Below are 22,258 nucleotides of genomic sequence, written 5' to 3'. Positions count from 1 at the left end.
CCTCCCAGATGGTCTGCTCTCCCAGCTGTTAGGGATAGAAGTGACATCCACGGCTGCCACCCCTGAGCTTTCCACCCCCACATCTTCACCTAACTTGGCAAATCTGTTTGGGTGCTCAAACCAAGGGCCTTTTCTGTGAGCCCCTACCACTCCCTCTCTCTACAGTAACCCATTTTCCTACCTGATAATCCTGACTAGCCCCTCCACCCTTCAAAAATTCATATGGGTACAGTATGGCATGACCACGTAATTGTCATTCAGAGTGCGACAGCGCTGAAAGCCGAAAACTGGCCTGGACAGGAAGGGGTGAAAATGTCCAGACATGAAGTGGTTAGTTATTTATAGCAAGCTTTCTAAATAGCATCATTTTATGTTCTACATGTATAATTATTATTATTTTATTCTATGAATGCACATAATTTATATTCTGTTCTTTGTATTTTTTTATATGTATAAAATGATTATTTTATTCTATGTATATAATTATTGTTTCTATATATACTATTGCTGGTGTTTTATTCTATTTACATATTGATGTTATTTTATACTTTTTAGCAGACGGTTAAATGGATGTGCATTTGTCATGCATTCCTTCCTGTTAGTAAATCTCTTGCAATTCAAAGCCTCTTCAAGCCTAGTAATCAGGGTGGATTGTACACTCACACCCGGCATTTTGACAATCACACCCAAATTACATATAGATGCCAGCAGCAATCTGACGACATTCTGACGAAATTTACGTGAAGCTGAATCTTCCAGAAATTCATACAATCCTAACAGATGGACCAACTATCCAATCAACATGGCTTGCGGTGCCACGGACAGCCTTTCCATTGGTCAAATGCGTGATAGGAAGGCGGACTTATTACTAGAGGCGAAAGGATACCTAGCGCGACGCGTGACGTCACGAAAACGTGTGCGAATCCGAAGCCGACAGCTTGAGAGCTTACTCTCCAATCGAAGCAATCCAACGCGTGGTGCTGTAACCAATCACATCCCTCCACGACTCTGGCCGGCAGGGAGGGTATAAAACTAGACCGGCGGCGCGTGGTACGTCAGTCTGGCACCTACCGGCAAATATAAAGAATTCGGGGGAAGCGATTAGCAAGGCTGATTCTAATACCGGTATGTGGGAAGTTGCAGATGGAAGGGGTGGGGGCAGGGGAAAAAAAAGAAACCTTTCTACTTACAGGTTGCCATATTCTAACGTGTACCTGCTTTCCCGTTTGGGCGGCGGTGAGGCCTGGTGTAGCTCGTTATGTCTAGGGAAGTGGGTCAGTGACTCTAGCTGATGCGGGCCGCATACCTTTTTATCCGATTGTACAGCCTGCTTTAAGGTGTCCATACAGGATACAATTTTCTGTAGATCTGCCCTCAGCTATGTACTCCAGGGGTCTGTCTGATTTAATACCAATTAAATGCATTTGTTAGGTTAGTCCTTATATAGTTTGGCAAATCTAAAGAGGATTGTAGAGAGATGTATATTGTATGGCCAGTTTATGATGTAACAAAATTATGTAATGAGGCCAATCTATTCACTTAGTGTCAGACGCTCGAACAACATAGAAAGTTGATCTTAAACTCCCCACACATTTATCTGATTGTAGAATCTTCTTTAATTTTACCAATAACATATCTAAATTAGGGCCTGTCTAACTGGATACATTGTGTCCTCCTTTTACACAGTTCTCGTAAATCTAAAGTTGATTGTATGTCATCATTAGGTCTAACCACAACTATGTAAAGCTAATAATAATACACTATGCAATCTGGTTGACACATGCTTTATTGGGTACAATTGGAATGGATTGTTTACATTTGTTCTCATATTATATAATTTTGATGAATTTGAAGGAGATTGTGCAGTGTATGGGCACTTTACTGTAAGGACCTGTGAATGCATACAAATATTGGTTTTAGTTTTGTCCTCATATTAGATTTTGTTACTTTTGAGGGAGATTGTGTAGGCAGGTTGTATAGCAATTGGTCAGCTGAAAAGCAGCAGTATTTCTGTTAATGCACTCTTCACGGTGAAGCATAATGGCTAAATAGTCATAGCTTTTATTTTTGTTGTGTGTGTGTGTGTGTGTGTGTGTGTGTGTGTGTGTGTGTTTGGGTTTTTTTTCCTGCTGTAGTAGATGAAGGGTGGATAATGGGTCATGCACAGGAGCTATATTCATTGTATATTTAGCATTTAATAATTTGTCTAATTTGTAAGATCTGGGAGAGGTAGTGGTGTTGCTGAGAGCAACATTTATTGCTGCATCATGCTTGCATTGTTTTCTGACTCAAGATATTTAGGTTTTGCAGAATGCCATTTCTTTCATTTTATATTGTACTTTAATATTTATTGTGCCCAATGGCATGAAGTTTCTGTTACTGATGTTTGCATATTAGCCTTTTTATACATGAAAGGCAGTACATGCAAATCCCCAAATTAGGTGATCTCTAGTTGCTCATATACTGCACTTTATTGCTGCTTTATACTGTTGAAGATTTCTGATTTAGTTTATCCATAATAAATTGGTATTGGTAGTATCCAGTTAGGTATTGTGGCTGTAGGGACCCACTGCTTACACATAGTCACTGCCATTACATTGTAGCCTGAAGAAAAAAAATACCCATGGTTACCTTACTTTCTCTAGAAGCTTCTCCTTCCTTTCCCCATGATTCACCAGCTTGTGTCTTTATTGGAGCATTGGATGGAGGGGAGGGATATAAGAAGTGACCTCACCCTTCTTGCTTTCTGCATAATGTTATCCAGGAATCCTTGTTCCTTACAGATTTACAATCCATTCACTTGAATAATGTCTCTTAAGCATTTGTATATGAAATTATATTGTGATAAACAAGCATGTGGTTCAAGACTTTTTTTTTTCTTCTTTCAGCAGGGTGTTGCCGTCTTACATAGAAATTTTATCTTTTTCTTGTGGTCGTGAAAAAAGGGAAACATCTCACGGTAGTAATGAAGCTATTAAGCATTCTGTTGCTGGTTATTGCCAGTACTTTTGCTGATGATGATGACAAGAGGGAAGAGGTTGGAACCGTAATTGGCATTGATTTGGGAACAACTTATTCATGGTATGTAGCTCACAGGCTGGAAATGTCAAACATTGGTTTTGAAGCTGTAGTAGTATTGAAATTAAAGATTCTTACATTGACCCTCAGTTTGCCTTATACTCTCGACTGTATCAAGACTATTTTACTATTTTATTTTTAGCTAAGTTACATGCATGTGTTTTGTTTTACTACTACAAAAGTGCTTTCTAGAATGAGTATCTGTGTTGCATATGCTGTTCAGTCTGGTTCTTGATTATCAATAATGGCTAGATCTTGTTTCTAGAAGTTAGGCTACATGGGCATGTTTGCCTATGCACTCTAAAGACACTGCATGTTTCTGGTGTGCCAGATGTCCATAGCACTCCAACCTCCCTTAGACCTGAATGAGTGAAGGTGGCTGTGTGCAGTTATTTGAATAAAAGTAGCACATGTGCACTTGAATAAAAGTAGCATGTGTACCTGAGGTACCCTACTTTACGCAAATAGCGGCATATGGGTGCCTTCGCCCATTCATGTCTATGGGTGGCTTTAGAACATCCAGCACACCAGGAATATGCAGTATCTTTACCCCACGCAGGCAAATGCGCCCATGTGCCTGTAGCCTACTTTCTCTTTGGATGAGTATATTGCAAATGAGGAGAATTGTTATTTAGACCCCAGGACAAAAAAATGCAGCAGTTTCTAAAGGATTAACAGATTTGTTGACAAAATCAACTGTTTTCTTACACATGGTCCTATAAATCTTGTGGCTGGAAGATCACTAATGACATTTGACATGCTCAGTGATAGCGTTCCAAATTGTAAAGTTACTGAAAGGTCCACTCTTATAAGTAGACCTTTGCTCAATATACAGCAACCAAACAATGCATTTTATAAAGAAAAAAAAAGCTGTACAATTCTCTGACTAAAGGCAAAACGTTTTCTTTTGGATAGAGTGGAGAGGTATTAGTCATTTTTAATTGCTGTCTGTGCCCTGTTAGAGAGATACACTCTTTTTGTCCTGTTTACTGTTCTCTTTGAAAGTAAAAGACAATCCTAACTTTTGGGTTGACATCAGAACACTAATAGCAGGGGAGGGGAAATCTTCCAATGCGGACACTAGTTCTGGTGACACGCCGGGATTTCCTCTCACTTCCTGTTTTGGCTATGACACAGGAAGTAAAAGGAAATCTCCACAGTAAGACATAGGTGGCAAAAAAAAAAAAACCCACACCTGATGAGAGTTATAACCCTCCCTTAATCTGTCCAAGCTTTCTAAAGCACTAGGTGAGAAACCTTGTTGAGATGAGGCCCGTGTTCTGCGAGCAGAATCGTTTCCTCTGTGATCAAAATGTAACATTGTAACTTTTTATATTAAGTTACAATGCAAGAGCCAGGGTGGATTTGATTTAAATCACTAGTGAAAAGGCTCAGTTTAAATCCATAATTTTTAAAGAGCACCTGTGATCTCTGTCCTGCAGCTCCTCCTCTGACCCGCTGTTGACTCACAGTCCCATTCACTTTAATGGGACAGCTGGTGATGCAGCAATGGCACAACAAGGTGAGGGACATGGCGGCAGCAGATGAAGTGGATGCCCGCTAACAGGTGCTGCCATGATGGATCTAAAATGACAGGTGCTCTTTAAATGTAAGGAATCTGACTCCTCCTTGCTGGTAGTTAGAATCTTTAATATTGCAAATTAAATGAAGGTTTCCTTTTTAGAATAATAAGCTGTCAGGTTAGTAAAACTGCGATATCAGAACAGATTTTAGGTTAATCACACATAGCTGGAGAACTACTCAAATTCTTTTATTTCGTGCTTTTTCTCATGGTTACTGTGAAATTGTGTGAATGCAGCTTGGATTCATTGAATGAGTTTTTCAAAAATGTAAATATTGCAGAATATACAGCCTCATGCTACATAATTAAGCTCCATTTTCTGCTAACTTAAATTATTGTATATTAAATAGAAAACTATCTATCTTTTAGATTGGTGTTTTTTTGTTTGGTTTTTTTTACTCCAAAAGCATTTTATTTAAAATACATTTGATAAAAATACAACATTTTTAGATTTTTATCCACCCTGGCAAGAGCCTATGGCAGGGGCTGATCTGTGCCAATCATTATTGAACATGCTTTACATGATTTTGCCAGGATGCAGATAATGCCCAGTAAAATAGAGGGCAGATAAATGAATGGTCATGGGGAGTAGTTTAAACTTTGTCAGTAGTAATAAATAGCTGTAAGTGTTCTACTTGACTATTTCCTGGCAAGCAGAACTCCACTCACTTTTTTTTTTTTTTTTTTTTTTTTTGCCCCACTGCATGGGTTAACTACTGGTTTTGTCCAGGAGCACAGGGAAAACCTATACTTCTAAGAAAGTTAGCAGCTGTCAAGAGCACACCTGCCAAAAAAGATGGTATATTATGAATTCTATGCAGAGTAAATATTCACTGTAAATAGTGGATGCAAATATTTTTATTAATATAATTTTTTTTATAATAAAAAATTTGCATCCACTGTTTATAGTGAATATTTACTCCGCATAGGATTCATAATATACTGTCGTTTTTGTGTGGTTTTTTTTTTTTTTTTTTTGCAGATCTGCTCTTGTCAGCTGCTAACTTTTTTCTTATAAGCTTTTTGGTTTAGAATCCACACCTCAATTATGGTGAGTCGGGGAAACGCTTTTTGATTGGGTGGATACACCCCTAATTTATGGCACCTTTTTCTTTTTGTATAAAACCTATACTTACCCTGTTCGTTGATCCTCCGGAAAACTGCACTCCCCCACGTCCAGTGCTGGACTGTTCTATCTCCCTCCATGTCTGGAGCTGGTCTATGGGAGTGATGATATCGTAAACGGTCCATTCACAAGACAGCTAGCATGCGGATGGGCAGGAGCAGTGAGGACTGGCCTTGTGCTCAGAGGATCCGTGGATTAGATAAGTATATCTCAGCTTTAGGAACACCTAGACAAAATGAGCATTTAACCCATGCAGTGCAGGCACAGCCCCACTGCATGGGAAAATGAAATTTTTGCCCAATGTTCTTCTTTGTATTTCAATGGTTTTTATTAATTTTATAACAATTTTAACACTGGAGCAACAAATCACGCCCACGCAGGGGCTATCAATTGCACATAGGGGAATTAGAAATTAGAGAAATCAGTGCTCTAACACCAACAGGGCAAAAGATACGCCCACGCAGGGGCCATCAATGGCACTTAAATAACAAAACATAAATATAACACTGATAACTCAGACTAAAGGCGGCTATCCACTGCCACACCAAAGCAAACAGAGGAAAAAAGGGGGGGAAAGGAAGGAGAAGTACGAAAGAAAAGGACAGCCAAACCAAGAGCAGGGATCCAAGAACGCCAATGCCGAACAACATCACATCCCCAGGCTAGCCGGGGGGGGAGCGTGGGAAAGGTATATTGCAACCACGGTTCCCATATTTTCAAGAATTTACGTTGGGAGTCTTTGCAGATCCAATTTTCTTCTTTAACATGAAAAAGTATATCTGATGCTAGATCTGACTAAAAACACATGAGACTGTACAGAATTAACAGAACCTCATAAGACATCTTTTTTCTTCTTTGTAGTGGCCTAAATTTATTTCTTTATTTTTGCAGTGTTGGTGTATTCAAGAATGGACGTGTCGAGATTATTGCCAATGATCAGGGTAACCGAATCACTCCTTCCTATGTAGCTTTTACTCCAGAAGGGGAACGTTTGATTGGAGATGCTGCTAAGAATCAGCTGACTTCCAATCCTGAAAATACAGTGTTTGATGCCAAGCGTCTGATTGGTCGCACTTGGAATGACCCATCTGTTCAACAGGATGTCAAGTATCTGCCTTTTAAGGTACGTATCAAATATTCAGTGTGGATAATTTACTAAATACAGCGGGTAAAATATGTACTGAACACATCACAATTTTTTTCAGTAAATTTTATTTCTGAATGAGAATTTTCACCATGTCGGTAACAACCCATGCAATCTATACATGCAAAAGTTCAGAAATTAAGGTGAAGCTCCACTCAAAATGGGGGGGGGGGGTCCGCTTTAAGGGCTGGTCCCCTGCTCCCTGTTCAGGATTGGCGCCTTTTTGGGGAGTATGTACCTGAAATTGACAGGTACCCACTCCCACTTCCGATCAGAGGCAGAAGTTGTCATTCTGCCCCCCCTACTCACGCATGCTCTGTGGTGCCCACACTGAAGGTGCTGGGAACACAGGACGGCCAATGAAACAAGCTGCGGGGAAGACATTGTGGGATTGAGGGTGAAGTGAGTGGCTATTTAAGTCAGCAGCTATAATTTTTGTTGCTGCTGACTTTTTTTTTTTTTTCTTTTTTCTTTTTTTTGTTTCACTAGAACTCCGCTTTAAGTTATGTGTAATAAAATGGAATGACACGGGAAAAAGTATTGCACACATGAAGAAAGGGATGTGCCAAAAGGTGCAGAAAGCCAAGCACCAGCTGAAATCGAATTAGAAACCAATTTACTCCTTGTCTGTGCAAATTGTCAGCTGGTTCACTCTCAACTGATTGCGTATAAAAAGGTGTCTCCATATCAAGGTGTCACACAAAAAACATCTCATGAGTAAAAGCAAAGGGCTCTCTCAAGAGCTTTGCAACCTTATTGTTGTAAAACATACTGATGGCATTGGTTACAGAAGGATTTCTAAACTTCTAAATCTTCCAGTGAGCATGGTGGTGGCCATAATCCAGAAGTGGAAAGAACATCATGTTACCATCAACTGGCCATGACCAGGTGCTCCTCGTAAGATTTCTGACAGAGTGAAAAGAATTATCAGAAGAGTTGTCCAAAAAGCCAACAACTACTTGTGGAGATGTTCATATAGACCTGGAATTAGCAGGTGCAGTTTTAAAATACACCAAAAAAAAACATAAGTAATGCACTCAACTGCCATGGCCTGTATGGTACTGGCAAACTTCCATATCTTTTGAAGGAAGGATGAATGGATAAATGTACCATGACATTCAAGATACAAACCTGCTGCCATGTACCAGGATGATGAAGATGAAATTAAGGTGGACATTTCAACAAGACAATGATCCTAAACACAAAGCTCAATTGGTTTCAAAGAGAAATTTTAAAGCTGCTAGAATGGCCCAGCCAATCACCTGACTGGAATCCAATAGAAAATCTATGGAAAGAACTAAAGATCAGCGTTCATAGAAGAGGCCCACAGAACCTTCAAGATTTGAAGACTGTGGAAGAATGGGCAAGAAATGCAACAAGCTTCTGCATACAGCAGGTGTCTTGAATCTGTCATTACCAACAAAGGATTTTGTACGAAGTATTAAATTTCAGTTCGTTTTCAATACATTTTCCCTGTCATTCCATTTTTTTTACACATAACTTAATTTCTGAACATATTTGTTTTGGTTTCTTGTATGATGTATGGGTTGTTACCGACGTGGTGAAAATTTCATGCCGACAGCACCTTTTTAGAAATGCACTATATTGCCACAAGTATTGCGATGCCTGCCTTTACACGCACAAACTTTAATGGCATCTTAGTCCGTAGGGTTAAATATTGAGCTGGCCCACCCTTTGCAGCTGTAACCGCTTCAACTCTTTGGGGAAGGCTGTCCACAAGGTTTAGGAATGTCTGTTTGACCATTCTTCCAGAAGCGCCTTTTGTGAGGTCAGGCACTGATGTCGGACTGGCTTGCAGTCAGTCTTCACTCTATTTAATTCCCCCCCCCCCCCCCCCTCCATAATTGAACATAAACATGTTACAGAGAAACAGTGAGTTTCCGCAGAACAATAAAACTTCAGAGGTGAATAACTATATACAGCGACCATATCAACTTATCGTCTAGAGATCATGTAGGTTACGTCTCAGCATTGAGGGAAGTATGTCGATTGTACTAATTGTCAAACATCTCATGTAGTGCGTATATGTAGAGAGAGACTAAGATGATAAAGCAATTCACCAAGACGATGGCCCATCCGGTAACAAAAGATATGGGAACTGAGGGGGAGGAGAAATAATGGAGAGAGAAAATTCCTAAAGAAGGGACCGCCTGACCAACATCAGAAATAACCAGAAGAGGTGGAAAAAGATATGTGTGAAATAAAGAAAATTAACTAAAGAACAAGGCAGAAGACTAGGGAGAGAGAATAAGGAGGGTACAGTAGAAATTGCCAAACCAGTCACCTTCACTCCCTTACAAGTCTTGGCCACATTTAGCAGCTGTATAGTGAGGGATGTCTTTTATACTTTGATGGGTGCCTCCGACATGTTTAGCAGGCAGCCTGCCGGATCGTCCCGCAGGTCTACAGAGGTAAGATGTTTGATAGTATCAGTCACCTTTTGCCAGAAGGGTTGAAGCTTTGGACACTGCCTGAATATTTGAATACCACTGGCTTACAATTTGGTCTCCTGTGCTTTTCCTTTTTGAGCCGTAGTAAAGGACAATCCCAGGTCGGAACGAAGCGGTTCACTCTTGTAACAAAGGGTTTCAAAAGGAGTCAAATTTCAAGATATTCCCGGCTTACGTAAGCGTAACCGTAGATAGGAACTGAGCTGTAGTCCCTTCCAAAAACTCAGCGGAAAGTCCACCAACCGTGTCAAATCTGTATCCACCAGGTTCCCAGAAGGGCCAAGAAAGTCCAGTGTGAGTAGCCTGAGGTAGGGAGGCAGGCAAAATGGGGGGTCTTCTCTTCCCGGGGGAAGTTAGGATTTCCTCTTACTGGAATAATTGGGAAAGGCACTGGAGAAATAGGAGTAGTACGAAATGCTTCACGCGTTACTGCGATTTATAACCGTAGATCAACCCCCTCCTCCCAACTTGTCTTAGGGAGAGACAGAAGGCCAAACGCGGGCATCGGAGATGTAAGCTCGTAAAGCAACAGGTGGTATATGTTGTCCCTGCGTTAGGGAGTTCTATGCCGCCAGCATATGAGAGGAGGGCAAAAAAGGTCTTTATAATACAAGGCCTTAAAACAGTCAGGGCCGGGAGCTTTTTTAGGTTTAGAGAGCGCGCTCTGATCCCAATTCCTCTGCTAAGAGGAATCCATCTCCTTACAGGTGGGAGTGGGAAAGAGGACAAGTATGACTGTATCACCTGTTGCGTGTCGTGTGGTACATCCCGGGTCACCTTCGTAGATATGTTTTATATAGGTTCTAAAAGAACATAGAAAATTCCAAAGCCATAGAATCTGAAGAGGAGATCTGCTGTACCGTGGCAGACTTAAGATGTGATCTATGGGTCCGAATGTGAGCACCACGAAGGGTGTGGGCTAGGAGAGTTCCCAGTTTATTGGAATACTCGTACGTGGTGCTCATCGACCATGCCAGTTTCTGTTTTGACCTTGTGAAAAAGGAGAGCATTCACTTCCTCCCTGATCTTCAGGATTTCCTGGTATTTTACCCTAGCAATACTGGCCTTGTGAAGTGCCCTCCAACACTTGGTGACGTTGCAGGAGATTGTCTACTTGAGAGGAGCGTTCTTTTTTGAGTTTAGTAGAAATTGCAATTAGAGTGCCTTGAAAAACTAGTTTGTGAGCTTTGCAAAGCATGTAGAGGTTGCTGACCGAGGTAGCATTCAGAGAGAGAGATTTCTTGATTGAGTGTTCAACAGTTGCCTTAACCCCGGAGAACTTGAGGAGGGCTTCATTCAGACACCAAGAAGGGGGGCCTCAAAAGTCCTGTCCCAGCACCATTTCAAGGAATACAGGGCCATGATCTGAAAAGGTAATGTTACCGATACACGGCAACCGAACTCTGGGGAGATCTTTTTGTTGAATAAAAAGGTAATCTAGATGTGAGTACATTGGATGGACTGTAGAAAAATAAGGGTAATCCCTTTCATTTGAGACAGGCGAAAGAGATGGTAAGAACCCTTGGAAACATCTAGATGAGGTTCCAATGCAAAATTTTATATCTTCATCAAAGATTAAGGAGCCTTCCATGGAGTTAGCAAAATCGGAAGCAACCCTCTGAGGAAAGGTAAGTGGTTCATGTTTCGGAAGTAAACATTGGCCTGTACCACTGGAAATTGCCCAATCCTACCCTTAACCAGCAGGTAGCGCCCCAGCGGGTCCTGCCGCACTGTGGAGAGAGACCAGGGAACAGATTTGGCTATCTTTGATTTGGAGATGGGTGACCGACTGTGGTATACCGTCGGAAAGTCACGTTTATAGAGCCTAGGGATATGGGGACCTGGAAAGGAGTCTCTTGTATAAACGCCACCTGCGACCTACTCCCTTTCTCCCCCCCCCCCCCCCCCCCCCCCAATTCAATACCAGGCAATTTTACACCTTTCTGCCCAGGCCATTTTTCAGGTTTCAGCACTCTCACAGTTTGACAATTGCGCGGTCATACAACATTGTACCCAAACTAAAATTTTATATTTTCTTCACACAACTAGAGCTTTCTTTTGGTGTTATTTAATCACCGCCGGGGGGGGGGTTTATTTTTTGCTAAATTAACAAAAAAAGACCAAAAATCTTGAAGAAAAAACACGTTTTTCTTTGTTTCTGTTGTAAAAGTTTACAAATAATTATTCATAAATTTAGGCCAAGATGTATTCTGCTACATGTCTTTGGTGAAAATAACCCAAATTAGGATGTATTATTTAGTTTGTAGGAAAGTTAGTTATCAAACTATGGTATAGATCTGAAAATTGATCAATCCTGAAGTACTGACAGCCAATCTTTTCTTGTGGTCCAAGAATGTCAGAACAGTACAGATATCCCCCAAATGACCCTTTTTGTAAAGTAGACAGTCCGACGTACTACATAAGAGGCATGGCGAGTTTTTTGAAGTTGTGTGTTTTTTGTTTTGTTTTTTTTTTTTACCTACTGTCACCAGTTCAGTACAGCATCATCATATACCTGGCATGGCGGTGAACAGGGACACTGACTGGTGACAGTATGGGGAAAAAAATATATAATTTTTTTTTTTTTACTATTTTTTTTTTTTTTTCCATATTTTACTATGACCAAAGTAGTACAATGCTCTGCAACCGTGCGAACTGCGCATGTGTGGGAGGACGCCAAATGGCTTCCCCCCCCCCCCCCCGGAAAGGTAATGCGTTTTTGCGGCCACCAAACTGCTATAGGACTGGCAGCAAATGGTTAAATCCTAGCAGCCTCGATCGCTTCTCGGGGACACCCAGGTCCCTAACGTTCAAGGGCGCAATCTGTAGTGTATCCATGGCAGCCAAAGTGGGCATCAGAGAAGAAGCAGAAAATGGATAGAAAAGACAAGGTAGAAGGGAAGGATAGGAAGTTCTGCAAAATTAAGAGAAGGGAATAGGAAAGAGAGGGGAGCAAAGAACCAGTTATCTAGGTAAGAAGAGAAAGGGGGGGTGGAGAGGAAGTAGAACCTAGCGAGGGGGAGAGAGGGTAGGAAATAACAGGAAGGTCCAAGAAGGTAAAGGGAAACAGCAAAGAATAAGTGAGTAAAACCTAGAGGGAGACAAAGAACTGGGAGGTATGAGAATAGACAAGTAGACTGTGTGAGTATCACGAGAAGTCCTAACAGTGCACAATAGTACATCCGCTAGGGTAAACCCTATTAGGGGGTAGTAGGACTAGGGTGCAGAAGAAAGAGATGCTGGGGATCGTCTGGCCAGACAATTGGTGATCAAGTACTTCAGAGGTCTGACAAGTGCAACAATGACATAGGGATGAGCAACAGAAATGCAACAAGAAACAGTATGGCGACATGGAACCAACGGTCATCGCACCCCCGTACAGAGGACGCTGAACTGCTGGGAAGTGGCGAAGCGTCCGGCTGGGACTCCACGCCCCGACTGATACGCCAGGGGAGGAGAGTAAAATAAACGGGATCCAGAAAATTGACTGGGCCCAGTCCAAAAAAAGGCTCCCCAGCAGGATGCCATGGGAGTACTACAATACCTCGTCTGCATTAAATACTGAACAAAAAACAATGGAAGAACGGAGAAAGACTGATATATATCTCGGGCTCTTCCAATAATCTAGGGACCGTTCGCGCCTGGAGGGTCGGCGGCTGAAACGGGGTGTGGATGAAACTGAGACCAGACCCTGAACAGCCCGCCGTCCCAACAGGTCACCGCCTTGCCATGAAATAAAGAAGGCGTACTCCAAATCAAACATCTGGGTATCTGTCCCTATCAAAAGACTAAGTCCCTGATAAAGTTCACATGAAAGTCTCCGGAGGGACCATGGCCACTGGTGGTAAGATCCGTCTTCCGTGACGGACGGGGAGCATCTGGGAGGTCTCTGAGCTATAGAACGGCTTTAGCAAATCCTCTGTGGGCGTGGAGGCGGTGAGCCGAACATAGAGGCCTGGAAGAGCAAGTCTAGCCAGTTCTAAATTTCCGGGGGATCTGCCATGTAATGTAAGTGCATAATTAGGAGAGCTCGGACAAGTAGTCAAAACAGCCGCCACCACTGAGGGGAGCTGTGTAGCAGCCTATTTCCTGTCCGAATTTCATCAGCGCCATCTTGACGGGGTCCGTGATCTCACAAAGTGTTTGCCGCAGAAAGTAGTGGGTGATCTCCTTATTGTGGGGTCCCCCGTGTTCTGGCTGAGGTTTCCTCTCACCAGGCATGTGTTGCGGGTGTCAGAGCGGGCTAGATGGAGTGTTTGGCAGCAATCCCTGCAGAGCTCTCTAGTAAGCGTGTTCACGCCGCTATGTCCAAGTCACGCCCCCACAGAAGTGTGATTTGTCACTCCAGAGAACACCTCTTAACTGGTCTAGAGTCCAGTGGCAGCATGCTTTACACCAGTCTCTCAGCGAGGGTGCCTTGAGGTTTCTTCAGGGGTACCTTGGCAAAATGTCTAGAAATTGCTCAAAACTTGTATACAAACCAGCGGGTGGAACAAGCCTGCCTTTGTTTAGTTACACAAAGCTACAGGTTTGCATTGTGCACCATTATGACCTTCTAGCCTCTGGTGTCCTGACAACCAAGGACATCAGTTGATAAGGAGGATGTAAGTTGCCTGCACAGCATCCTAGTTTGACCTTCCCCTGCCCCTCTCCATCAGTGCAGGGTTCACATTAGCTCAGTGATGGAGGAAAACCTGAGGAAGAAGAGAAACATTGGTATAATAGTCAAAGCAGTGTAAAAAAGTGTATTTGCTTTGTAAGAATAAATAGCCTCTAATGTTGGGTGTCCTACACGTGTTGATTTTGCTGTATTATATAAAACTATTAGAATAGTTTTTTACATTTTAGAATGGGGTGCCTCAAGACTGTCCATAATTGGAAAGGGTGCCTTGACTGAAAAAAAGGTTGAGAAACACTGCTTTACACCACTGCATCTCCAACGCTTTGCATTGCACTTGGCTTGGATGCAGCTGCTTGGCCATGGAAACCCATTCCATGAAGCTCTATTCGACTTCTGTGCGCTTCAGAATGTGCTGACCCCCCTCTGTAATCTTACGTGGCCTACCGATTTGTGGCTGAGTTGCTGTTTCCAGTTGCTTCCACTTTTTTGACTAACAGTTGACACTGGAATTTTTTTAGTAGCAAGGAAATTTCGGATGCACAGGTGGCAACCTGTCATGGTACCACATTTGAATTCTCTGAGCTCCTGAGAGCGACCATTCTTTCAGAAATGTTTGTAAAAGCAGTCTGCGTGCCTAGGTGCTTGATTGTATACACCTGTGGCCATGGAGATGATTGGAACACCTGAATCCAATGATTGGAGGGGTGTCCCAGTACTTTTGGCAATATAGTGTATTTACCGAGAAAAATGGTGATGTGTTCAATACTTATTTTACCTGCTGTAGTAGAGATTGTTCACTTTTTAAAATGAATATTCAATTTGCCAAGTGAATTTTCACTTGGCTTAAAGGCATTATATACCTTCCTACCTGCAACTTGTGTTATTCACCTGCATAAGGTGTGCGTTGAACATTTAGTTTGTATCATGGTGTCATTTGTTGCCTTAACATTCAGGTTTTTGTAGTTTGCTCAAAAAGGAGGCATGGGTTAATGTATATTTGTCTGTAGTCTAAGAGCTGACATTTCCTGTTAAACTACATATCCCACAATCCCTGGTGCTCTCAGCCTAGTGCTGTTCAAGTGAGAGCTACATAGTAATTAGATCTGACAGATACAAGCAGGCAGAGCAATAAATGGAGGAGAGATTTAATTACATTAGCCTCCCCGTGTTGTGAGGAAATGGCAAGGCAAGCGAAGTGAATTTTAATACAAGGACAATTGGCCATGACATCACAAAATACAGTCACAACATTTGAGTCCATCATTGCAAGTAAAGGCAAACCTCACAGGAAATATAACTACACTAATAGTTACAAGAATGAATACATTTGGAAGTGAACAAATGCCTTTTTATTTAGGGATATTCACTTCACATCAAATTATGTTCTAGCAAAAACCCTTATTTTTTTAAACATGGGTACTGGGGTTGATTTTACTGAAGGATTTGTGACTACTGATGTCATGTATGGTAGAAAATGTTAAACCATATCTGCAGTAAATGACAACACACACACTCTGTACCAGATTTCCTTTCTTTAGACTTTATTGTAGATCCAGGTTAACATGACAGTCCACCAGAGGAGAGGCTGTTTTTGAATAATGCTTCGTAGTAGTACTCAGGGCAAGTTCACTTCCAGAGGTGCAGATCTGGTCTCTGGTACCCATCTAAAGCCGTAGAATTAACCCAAGCTATCTTTGGAGTGAAATAAAACATTTACCACTTTTCTGTATGTACAATGGGTATACTTATCTCTCTACCTCTGGCTTTATTGCTGAATTGTGATGTTTTACGTGCTCCTTCCTTTTTTTTTTTTTTTTTTTTTTTTAAGGTTGTTGAAAAGAAAACCAAACCTTACATTGAAGTCGATGTTGGTGACCAGAGAAAAACCTTTGCTCCAGAAGAAATTTCTGCTATGGTTCTCACTAAGATGAAGGAGACTGCCGAGGCTTACCTAGGCAAAAAGGTGCGTGTGTCCAGAATCTGCCAGAAGTGTGTGGGGGTTTTTTTTTTTTTTTTTATCCAATGCTTTACCCCATATCTCTCCTCCATAAAGAGGACCTGTCACTAATTATTTCTATCATAAGGGATGCATGCATTTCTTGTGATAAGAATAAAAGTGATTTCCTTTTTAAAAATTTGTAAAGTGCAAAATAAAAAAATTATTTTATTTATATTTTTTTTTTTTTAAAGTGTCCCATCCCCCCCATGCTCGCACGTAGTGGTGAACGCATACATAGGCCATGCCCACTTATGTAAATTTTGTTCAAACCATGTGAGGTATCGCCACGAATGTCAGAGCAAGAGCAATAATTGTTGCACTAGACCTCTGTAACAAACACTGCTAACCTGTAGAAATTTTTAAAGCATCACCCATGGAGATTAAGTAGTGCAGTTTCATGCCATTCCACGAGCGTGTGCAATTTTAAACCGTGACATGTTGGGTATCTATTTACTCACCGTAACATCCTCTTACATATTTTACAAAACAATTGGGGCATATATTGTGTTTTTTTTAATCAAACTGTTTTTTTTCCAAAAATATATTCATTTTTAAAAACTGCGCCTTTTTGGTTTTCGGCCAAGTGAATTTTCGGTTTTGGCACCAGAATTTAAATTTTGGTGCACCACTAATCTTGATATATGGTGCTGACCTACACACTTTTTTTTTTTTTTTTTTTTTTTTTTTTTTTTTTATACTTAGGTTACACATGCTGTTGTCACTGTACCTGCCTACTTTAATGATGCCCAGCGTCAAGCCACAAAGGATGCCGGAACTATTGCAGGGCTTAATGTGATGAGAATTATCAATGAACCGTAAGTCATTATTTGATTTTTAAAGCTGAACCTTAAATTTTGTAGAGATTCTTTTTTTTATTTTAATATGCTTTTTGTGCATTACAGAACTGCAGCTGCTATTGCTTATGGCTTAGACAAGAAGGAAGGTGAGAAGAACATTCTTGTCTTTGATCTGGGTGGTGGTACCTTTGATGTGTCCTTGCTTACAATAGACAACGGAGTCTTTGAAGTGGTGGCTACCAATGGGGACACCCATCTGGGAGGAGAAGACTTTGACCAGCGTGTCATGGAACACTTTATCAAACTCTACAAAAAGAAAACTGGCAAGGATGTGCGCAGAGACAACAGAGCGGTCCAAAAGCTGCGTCGTGAAGTAGAAAAAGCCAAGAGAGCCTTGTCATCTCAACATCAAGTTAAGATTGAGATTGAATCCTTCTTTGAAGGAGAAGACTTCTCTGAAACTCTTACCCGTGCCAAGTTTGAGGAGCTTAACATGGTAAGGATTTGTAGACAAATTGCAGTACTATATTGAGAGGTTTACTGAAGATATTAGCGCTGACATGGCTAGGCTTTTATTACCCTCCTCTGTCCTGGTCAATAACCAGGAGGAGTCCTTGGCATAGCAGCAAGCTCCTAATGGGTGCCTGCGATTTACATCCTATAACTGTTGTCAACCCCCCACCTCCCCCCAACACTTTTTTTTTTTTTTTTTTTTTTTTTTTTTTTTTTTTTTTTTCTTCCCCCTTAAATCATTTGCATCTTGTGCTCAATATTTTGTCTCTATTTAGGACCTCTTTCGTTCTACCTTGAAACCAGTACAGAAAGTGCTTGAAGATGCTGATTTGAAGAAATCTGACATAGATGAAATTGTGTTGGTGGGAGGTTCTACACGTATTCCTAAAATTCAGCAGCTAGTTAAAGAATTCTTCAATGGCAAAGAACCATCTCGTGGCATTAATCCTGATGAGGCTGTGGCTTATGGTGCTGCTGTTCAGGCTGGTGTACTTTCTGGAGACCAGGACACTGGTATGCAAACATTAGAACAAATTAGTCTATTGGGGATGAGGGTGTGTATGTATATTACATTCTCTTAATACATATTATTTTTTTTTTTTTATCTGCATCTTTCAGGTGATTTGGTTCTTCTTGATGTGTGCCCTCTGACTCTCGGTATTGAAACTGTTGGTGGTGTCATGACTAAGCTCATCCCTAGGAACACTGTTGTGCCTACAAAAAAGTCACAGATTTTCTCCACCGCCTCTGATAACCAACCTACTGTCACTATCAAGGTTTATGAAGGTAAAAAAATAAACCTTTTTGTATTTTTAGGTTCTGTGAATTGGTGTTCAAGTCTTCATGACTCTCAAGTTGGTCCCCTCTTGAGAGAGAGATATATATATATATATATATATATATATATATATATATATATATATATATATATATATATAATAAAATGCTTTTGGAGTAAAAATCTACTTGATACATTAATAGTTTGTTCAGCATGAAATGGAGCTTAGTTATGTAGCATGAGGCTGTATATTCTGCAATATTTACATTTTTGGTAAACTCATTCAATTAATCCAAGCTCTGCAGGCTGAGAACATGCAGAAAAACCATGAAATAAAAGAATTTGAGTAGTCCTCCAGCTATGTGTGATTTAGCCTAAAATCTGTTCTGATATCGCTGTTTTACTAACTTGACCGCTTATGATTCTATAAAGGAAACCTTCATTTGATTTGCAAATCTTAAAGATTCTAACTACCAGCAAGAATGAGTTGGATTCCTTACATTTAAAGAGCACCTGTCATTTAAAATCCATCGTGGCAGCGCCTGTTAGCGGGCATCTGCTCACCTGCTTTTGCCACATCCCTCACCTTGTCACTGCCACATCACCAGCTGTCCCATTAAAGTGAATGGGACTGTCAGTGGGTCAGAGGAGGAGCCGCTGCGAGACAGATGACCTTTGCTCTTTGCAACTTATTTAAATAGTCACCAGTGATTTAAATCAACTTTCTTTAAATCAAATCCACCATGTGCTTGTTTATAAGGGGATTAAGTCCAGTCCAGTATGCCGCCTTGTAGACTTACAAGGGTTAGACAGAAAAATGGAAACCCTAGATGATTTGCAGATGTAAAATCGACAGCATGTTTTACGTTGAAACCTCACTTTTGTCAGTCATTGCGTGCGTTGCTAGTTGTAGCAGAGTTGCGAGTTGTAGCAGAGCTCACTGAGCTTCAAAGAGGGCAAATTTTTGTTGCAAAGTGACTGCAGAGCTCAATCTCCGTCTGCATAGAACTCCATACCGGCTCACAATCCTGTGCAATGTCTGTTGTGTGGTTTTTTTTTTTTTTTTTTTTTTTTTTGTTTTTTGTTTTTTTCCTTTTGGTCAGTTAACTATGTCAACCGCATTTGTGCTGATCAGACTACTTTTTCCCGGAAACTGTATATGCCGTCATAACTTTTGTACTGTACCTCGTGACACCGAAAATTGGCAACTTCAGTCAGACCAACAATTTTGCTCTCTGAAGCTCCGTAAGCTCTAAAACGACTCCATATTACTAGCAGCGCATGACAAACGGGAGGCTTCCCACCTGTTAAGCTAGGTGTTTCATCACACAGTGGAAGTAAGCGTTTACATCACTTCCACTTTCAATGCAAAACATGTCGCGTTCACACCTGCAAATGTAGTGTTTCCATTTCTTTTTGTCTGACCCCTGTATCTGTTGGCTGACCCCTCTATCCTTTTATATAGAATGTACACTTTTCCTGTGCTTCTGCTTTGTAAAGCTAACGCTGTACTCTCGGCACTCTTGACTGGAGAGATTTGCTGTGCTACACAACAGCTGCACTGCCCACCCCTCCCCTTTGCTATCCATTTTAAGGAATTTATATTTTGTGAATGGATTCACATAATTCAAGGCCTTCTGTGATGGTGCAAGTGACTCTGCAGCTACAGGATCAGAGACCTGGAAGTCTAGTGTTGGAACACCAGAAGTATAGTGACTGGTGTATTTGTGGCAATTGCTAAAAATGTAAAGGGTTAATAGAGTTCATGACGTTGCACACAACTTTAGACTTATCCCTTTTATAAACCTGCACATTTTCCCAAGTGCTACAAATCTAGGAGTTCTCATTTCACTTTAAACTTGTTCAAACTTTGATTTAACAATTTTTTTTTGTAGGTGAGCGTCCACTGACCAAGGATAACCATCTGCTGGGCACTTTTGACCTTACTGGTATCCCTCCTGCTCCCCGTGGTGTTCCTCAAATCGAAGTTACATTTGAGATAGATGTTAATGGTATCTTACGGGTTACAGCAGAGGACAAAGGTACTGGCAACAAAAATAAGATAACCATTACCAATGATCAGAATAGACTAACACCAGAAGAAATTGAAAGAATGGTGACTGATGCAGAGAAGTTTGCGGAAGATGACAAGAAATTGAAAGAACGGATTGATGCACGGAATGAGCTTGAAAGTTACACTTATTCACTGAAAAATCAAATAGGGGACAAAGAGAAACTTGGTGGAAAGTTGTCATCTGAAGACAAGGAAACCATTGAGAAGGCAGTAGAAGAGAAGATTGAATGGTTGGAGAGCCATCAAGAAGCAGACATAGAAGATTTCAAGGCTAAAAAGAAGGAGTTGGAGGATATTGTTCAACCAATTGTTGGTAAATTATATGGGGCAGGTGGACCTCCTCCTGAAGGGGATGACCATGAGAAGGATGAGTTATAGGCCAAACATGACCTTTTGGCTACTGTAAATATTGGACTTTGACTTTTTTTTTTTTTTTGAGAAACTATTTGAACATTTAGATACTTAAATTTTTCATGTGGATTCTTCACTTCAGTGGAGGCAAATGCTAAGCTGTTATGGCTGTTTACTGCTTTTCGTTAGCAGTTGTTCACCCAGATCACTATTTTTGTTTGGTTACTTCCCAAGGGAAGGGTGGGCCTGGTATTTGGGAGGGTAGGGCATATAAAGAGGTTTAAAAAGTTGCTCAAATGTTTTATTTATTTGAAATATTTTGGTCATGTGCATTCTACGTAGAACTTTTTTCTACCATCAATGACCACAATAAATGTTTGATAATTAAACTACTCTGTTGTATGTAAACCCTTTTTTCACACACTGGGCAATATAATCGAATGCCAGTGAAGTTGTTGCAGTTTTAAAATATTGCCGTGAACCTAATACATTTTCTTAGTTTGGCAGTACAAATGCTATTTTTTTTTTTATTTTTTTTTTTAATTGTTCCATGCAAAACTGCCATTCCTGTCAATATAGTGTGCTGCAAGTGCTTTTTTTTATGCATTAGGTAACATTTTAAATGAATGAGTTACCCTAACTCAATTTACATTAATGCTTCGCCTAATGCACTGCAACAGCATGAATCCAGCTAAATTGACTGCTCAGGCTCCTGTGGAGGAACAGGTATGCAGGAAGTGCTATTTCTGTGATCCCAGCCTTCAGTGTCCTTTATTAAATTTTGCTTCTAACGACCTGTTGGCCAATAGGTTTACATGCTGAGGAGATCAGCAGCATTCTCATACTAGTCATTCTATCTTGGTGTATCACTCTTCCATTCAGTTGGTGCCATCTCCTGTCATTATGCACGTTGAAGCAAACAATACCCATTAAGGACTATTTTTCCATGTTTGAGTTGCTGACCCCAGCATTGGGAGAAACTGCCATTAGGAAAATCGGACTAGCTCATGTGGATATTCTTGGCTTCACCCAAGTGTGTAACCACTCAGCATTTCTGAGGGAGAGTGGCGAGACCAAGAGTGCTGGTAAACCTGCCACCAAGTTGGTTCATCCTGCTCATCTGTTAGCAGACAAGCTGATATGCTATGCAATCACATTAGATTTTGAATGTTAGGACTTGTAGAGCACAAAGAGCTTTGGCTGTACTCCTCCTTCTTCTTTTTTTTTTTTTTTTTTTTTTTTTTTTTTTTTTTTTTTTTTTTATTACAGTATGTTCTATGCAAAATCAACAAATTCCTTTCTGGGCTAACTGTTCCTGCACAAAAGCCTTGGATTTTTATTCAGTGCATACATCTTCATGCACAGGAGCCTGAATCTTAAGCCGGTGATGACATATGTGACTACCATTGTGGTTGATTTTTGCATAGAACATGCTCAACCCAGTGAGAGCGGTAGGGGGGGGGCGCGATCAGACACTGGTGACTGACAGGCAATGCTCTTTGCTCAGAGGGGCAGTGAGAACTCCGCAGTCGTGTCCTCACACTTAGAGCTGGCGGGGGACAGATGCAGCATCGGATCTTGTTGACAGCATAACCACTTATAACTACAGTGCCTTGAAAAAGTATTCATACCCCTGTGAAATTTTACAACCAAAAATTAAATCTATTTTATTGGGATTGTATGTGATAGACCAACACAGTGGCTTATAATTGTGAAGTGGAAGA

At 40.9% G+C, this 22,258-nt stretch overlaps 1 protein-coding gene across 2 annotated transcripts; it reads left to right on the top strand.

Moving 5' to 3' along the window:
• The first annotated feature begins 968 nt into the window (after nt 1-968).
• On the top strand, nt 969-20,926 carry HSPA5 (heat shock protein family A (Hsp70) member 5). Of its 2 annotated transcripts, none has more exons than XM_089664036.1 (9): nt 969-1,125; nt 2,889-3,081; nt 6,678-6,909; nt 15,851-15,985; nt 16,724-16,836; nt 16,924-17,314; nt 17,607-17,844; nt 17,950-18,117; nt 20,005-20,926. In XM_089664036.1, exons 2-9 carry the CDS (start codon nt 2,966-2,968, stop codon nt 20,559-20,561), a joined length of 1,950 nt encoding a protein of 649 aa, XP_089520162.1. In that variant the 5' UTR covers nt 969-1,125; nt 2,889-2,965; the 3' UTR covers nt 20,562-20,926. The 2 variants fall into 2 exon arrangements, with proteins under 2 accessions (XP_089520162.1, XP_089520164.1); XM_089664038.1 differs by having other exon boundaries at nt 994-1,125; nt 2,892-3,081.
• The last annotated feature ends 1,332 nt before the right edge of the window (nt 20,927-22,258 follow it).

This window comes from Staurois parvus, unplaced genomic scaffold, assembly GCF_062004578.1.
Source record: "Staurois parvus isolate SC_StPar_1 unplaced genomic scaffold, SC_StPar_1.0 ptg001818l, whole genome shotgun sequence".
NCBI lineage: Eukaryota > Metazoa > Chordata > Amphibia > Anura > Ranidae > Staurois > Staurois parvus.
Note: the sequence above shows the minus strand (reverse complement) of the source record. Positions and strands in the feature narration are given on the sequence as shown.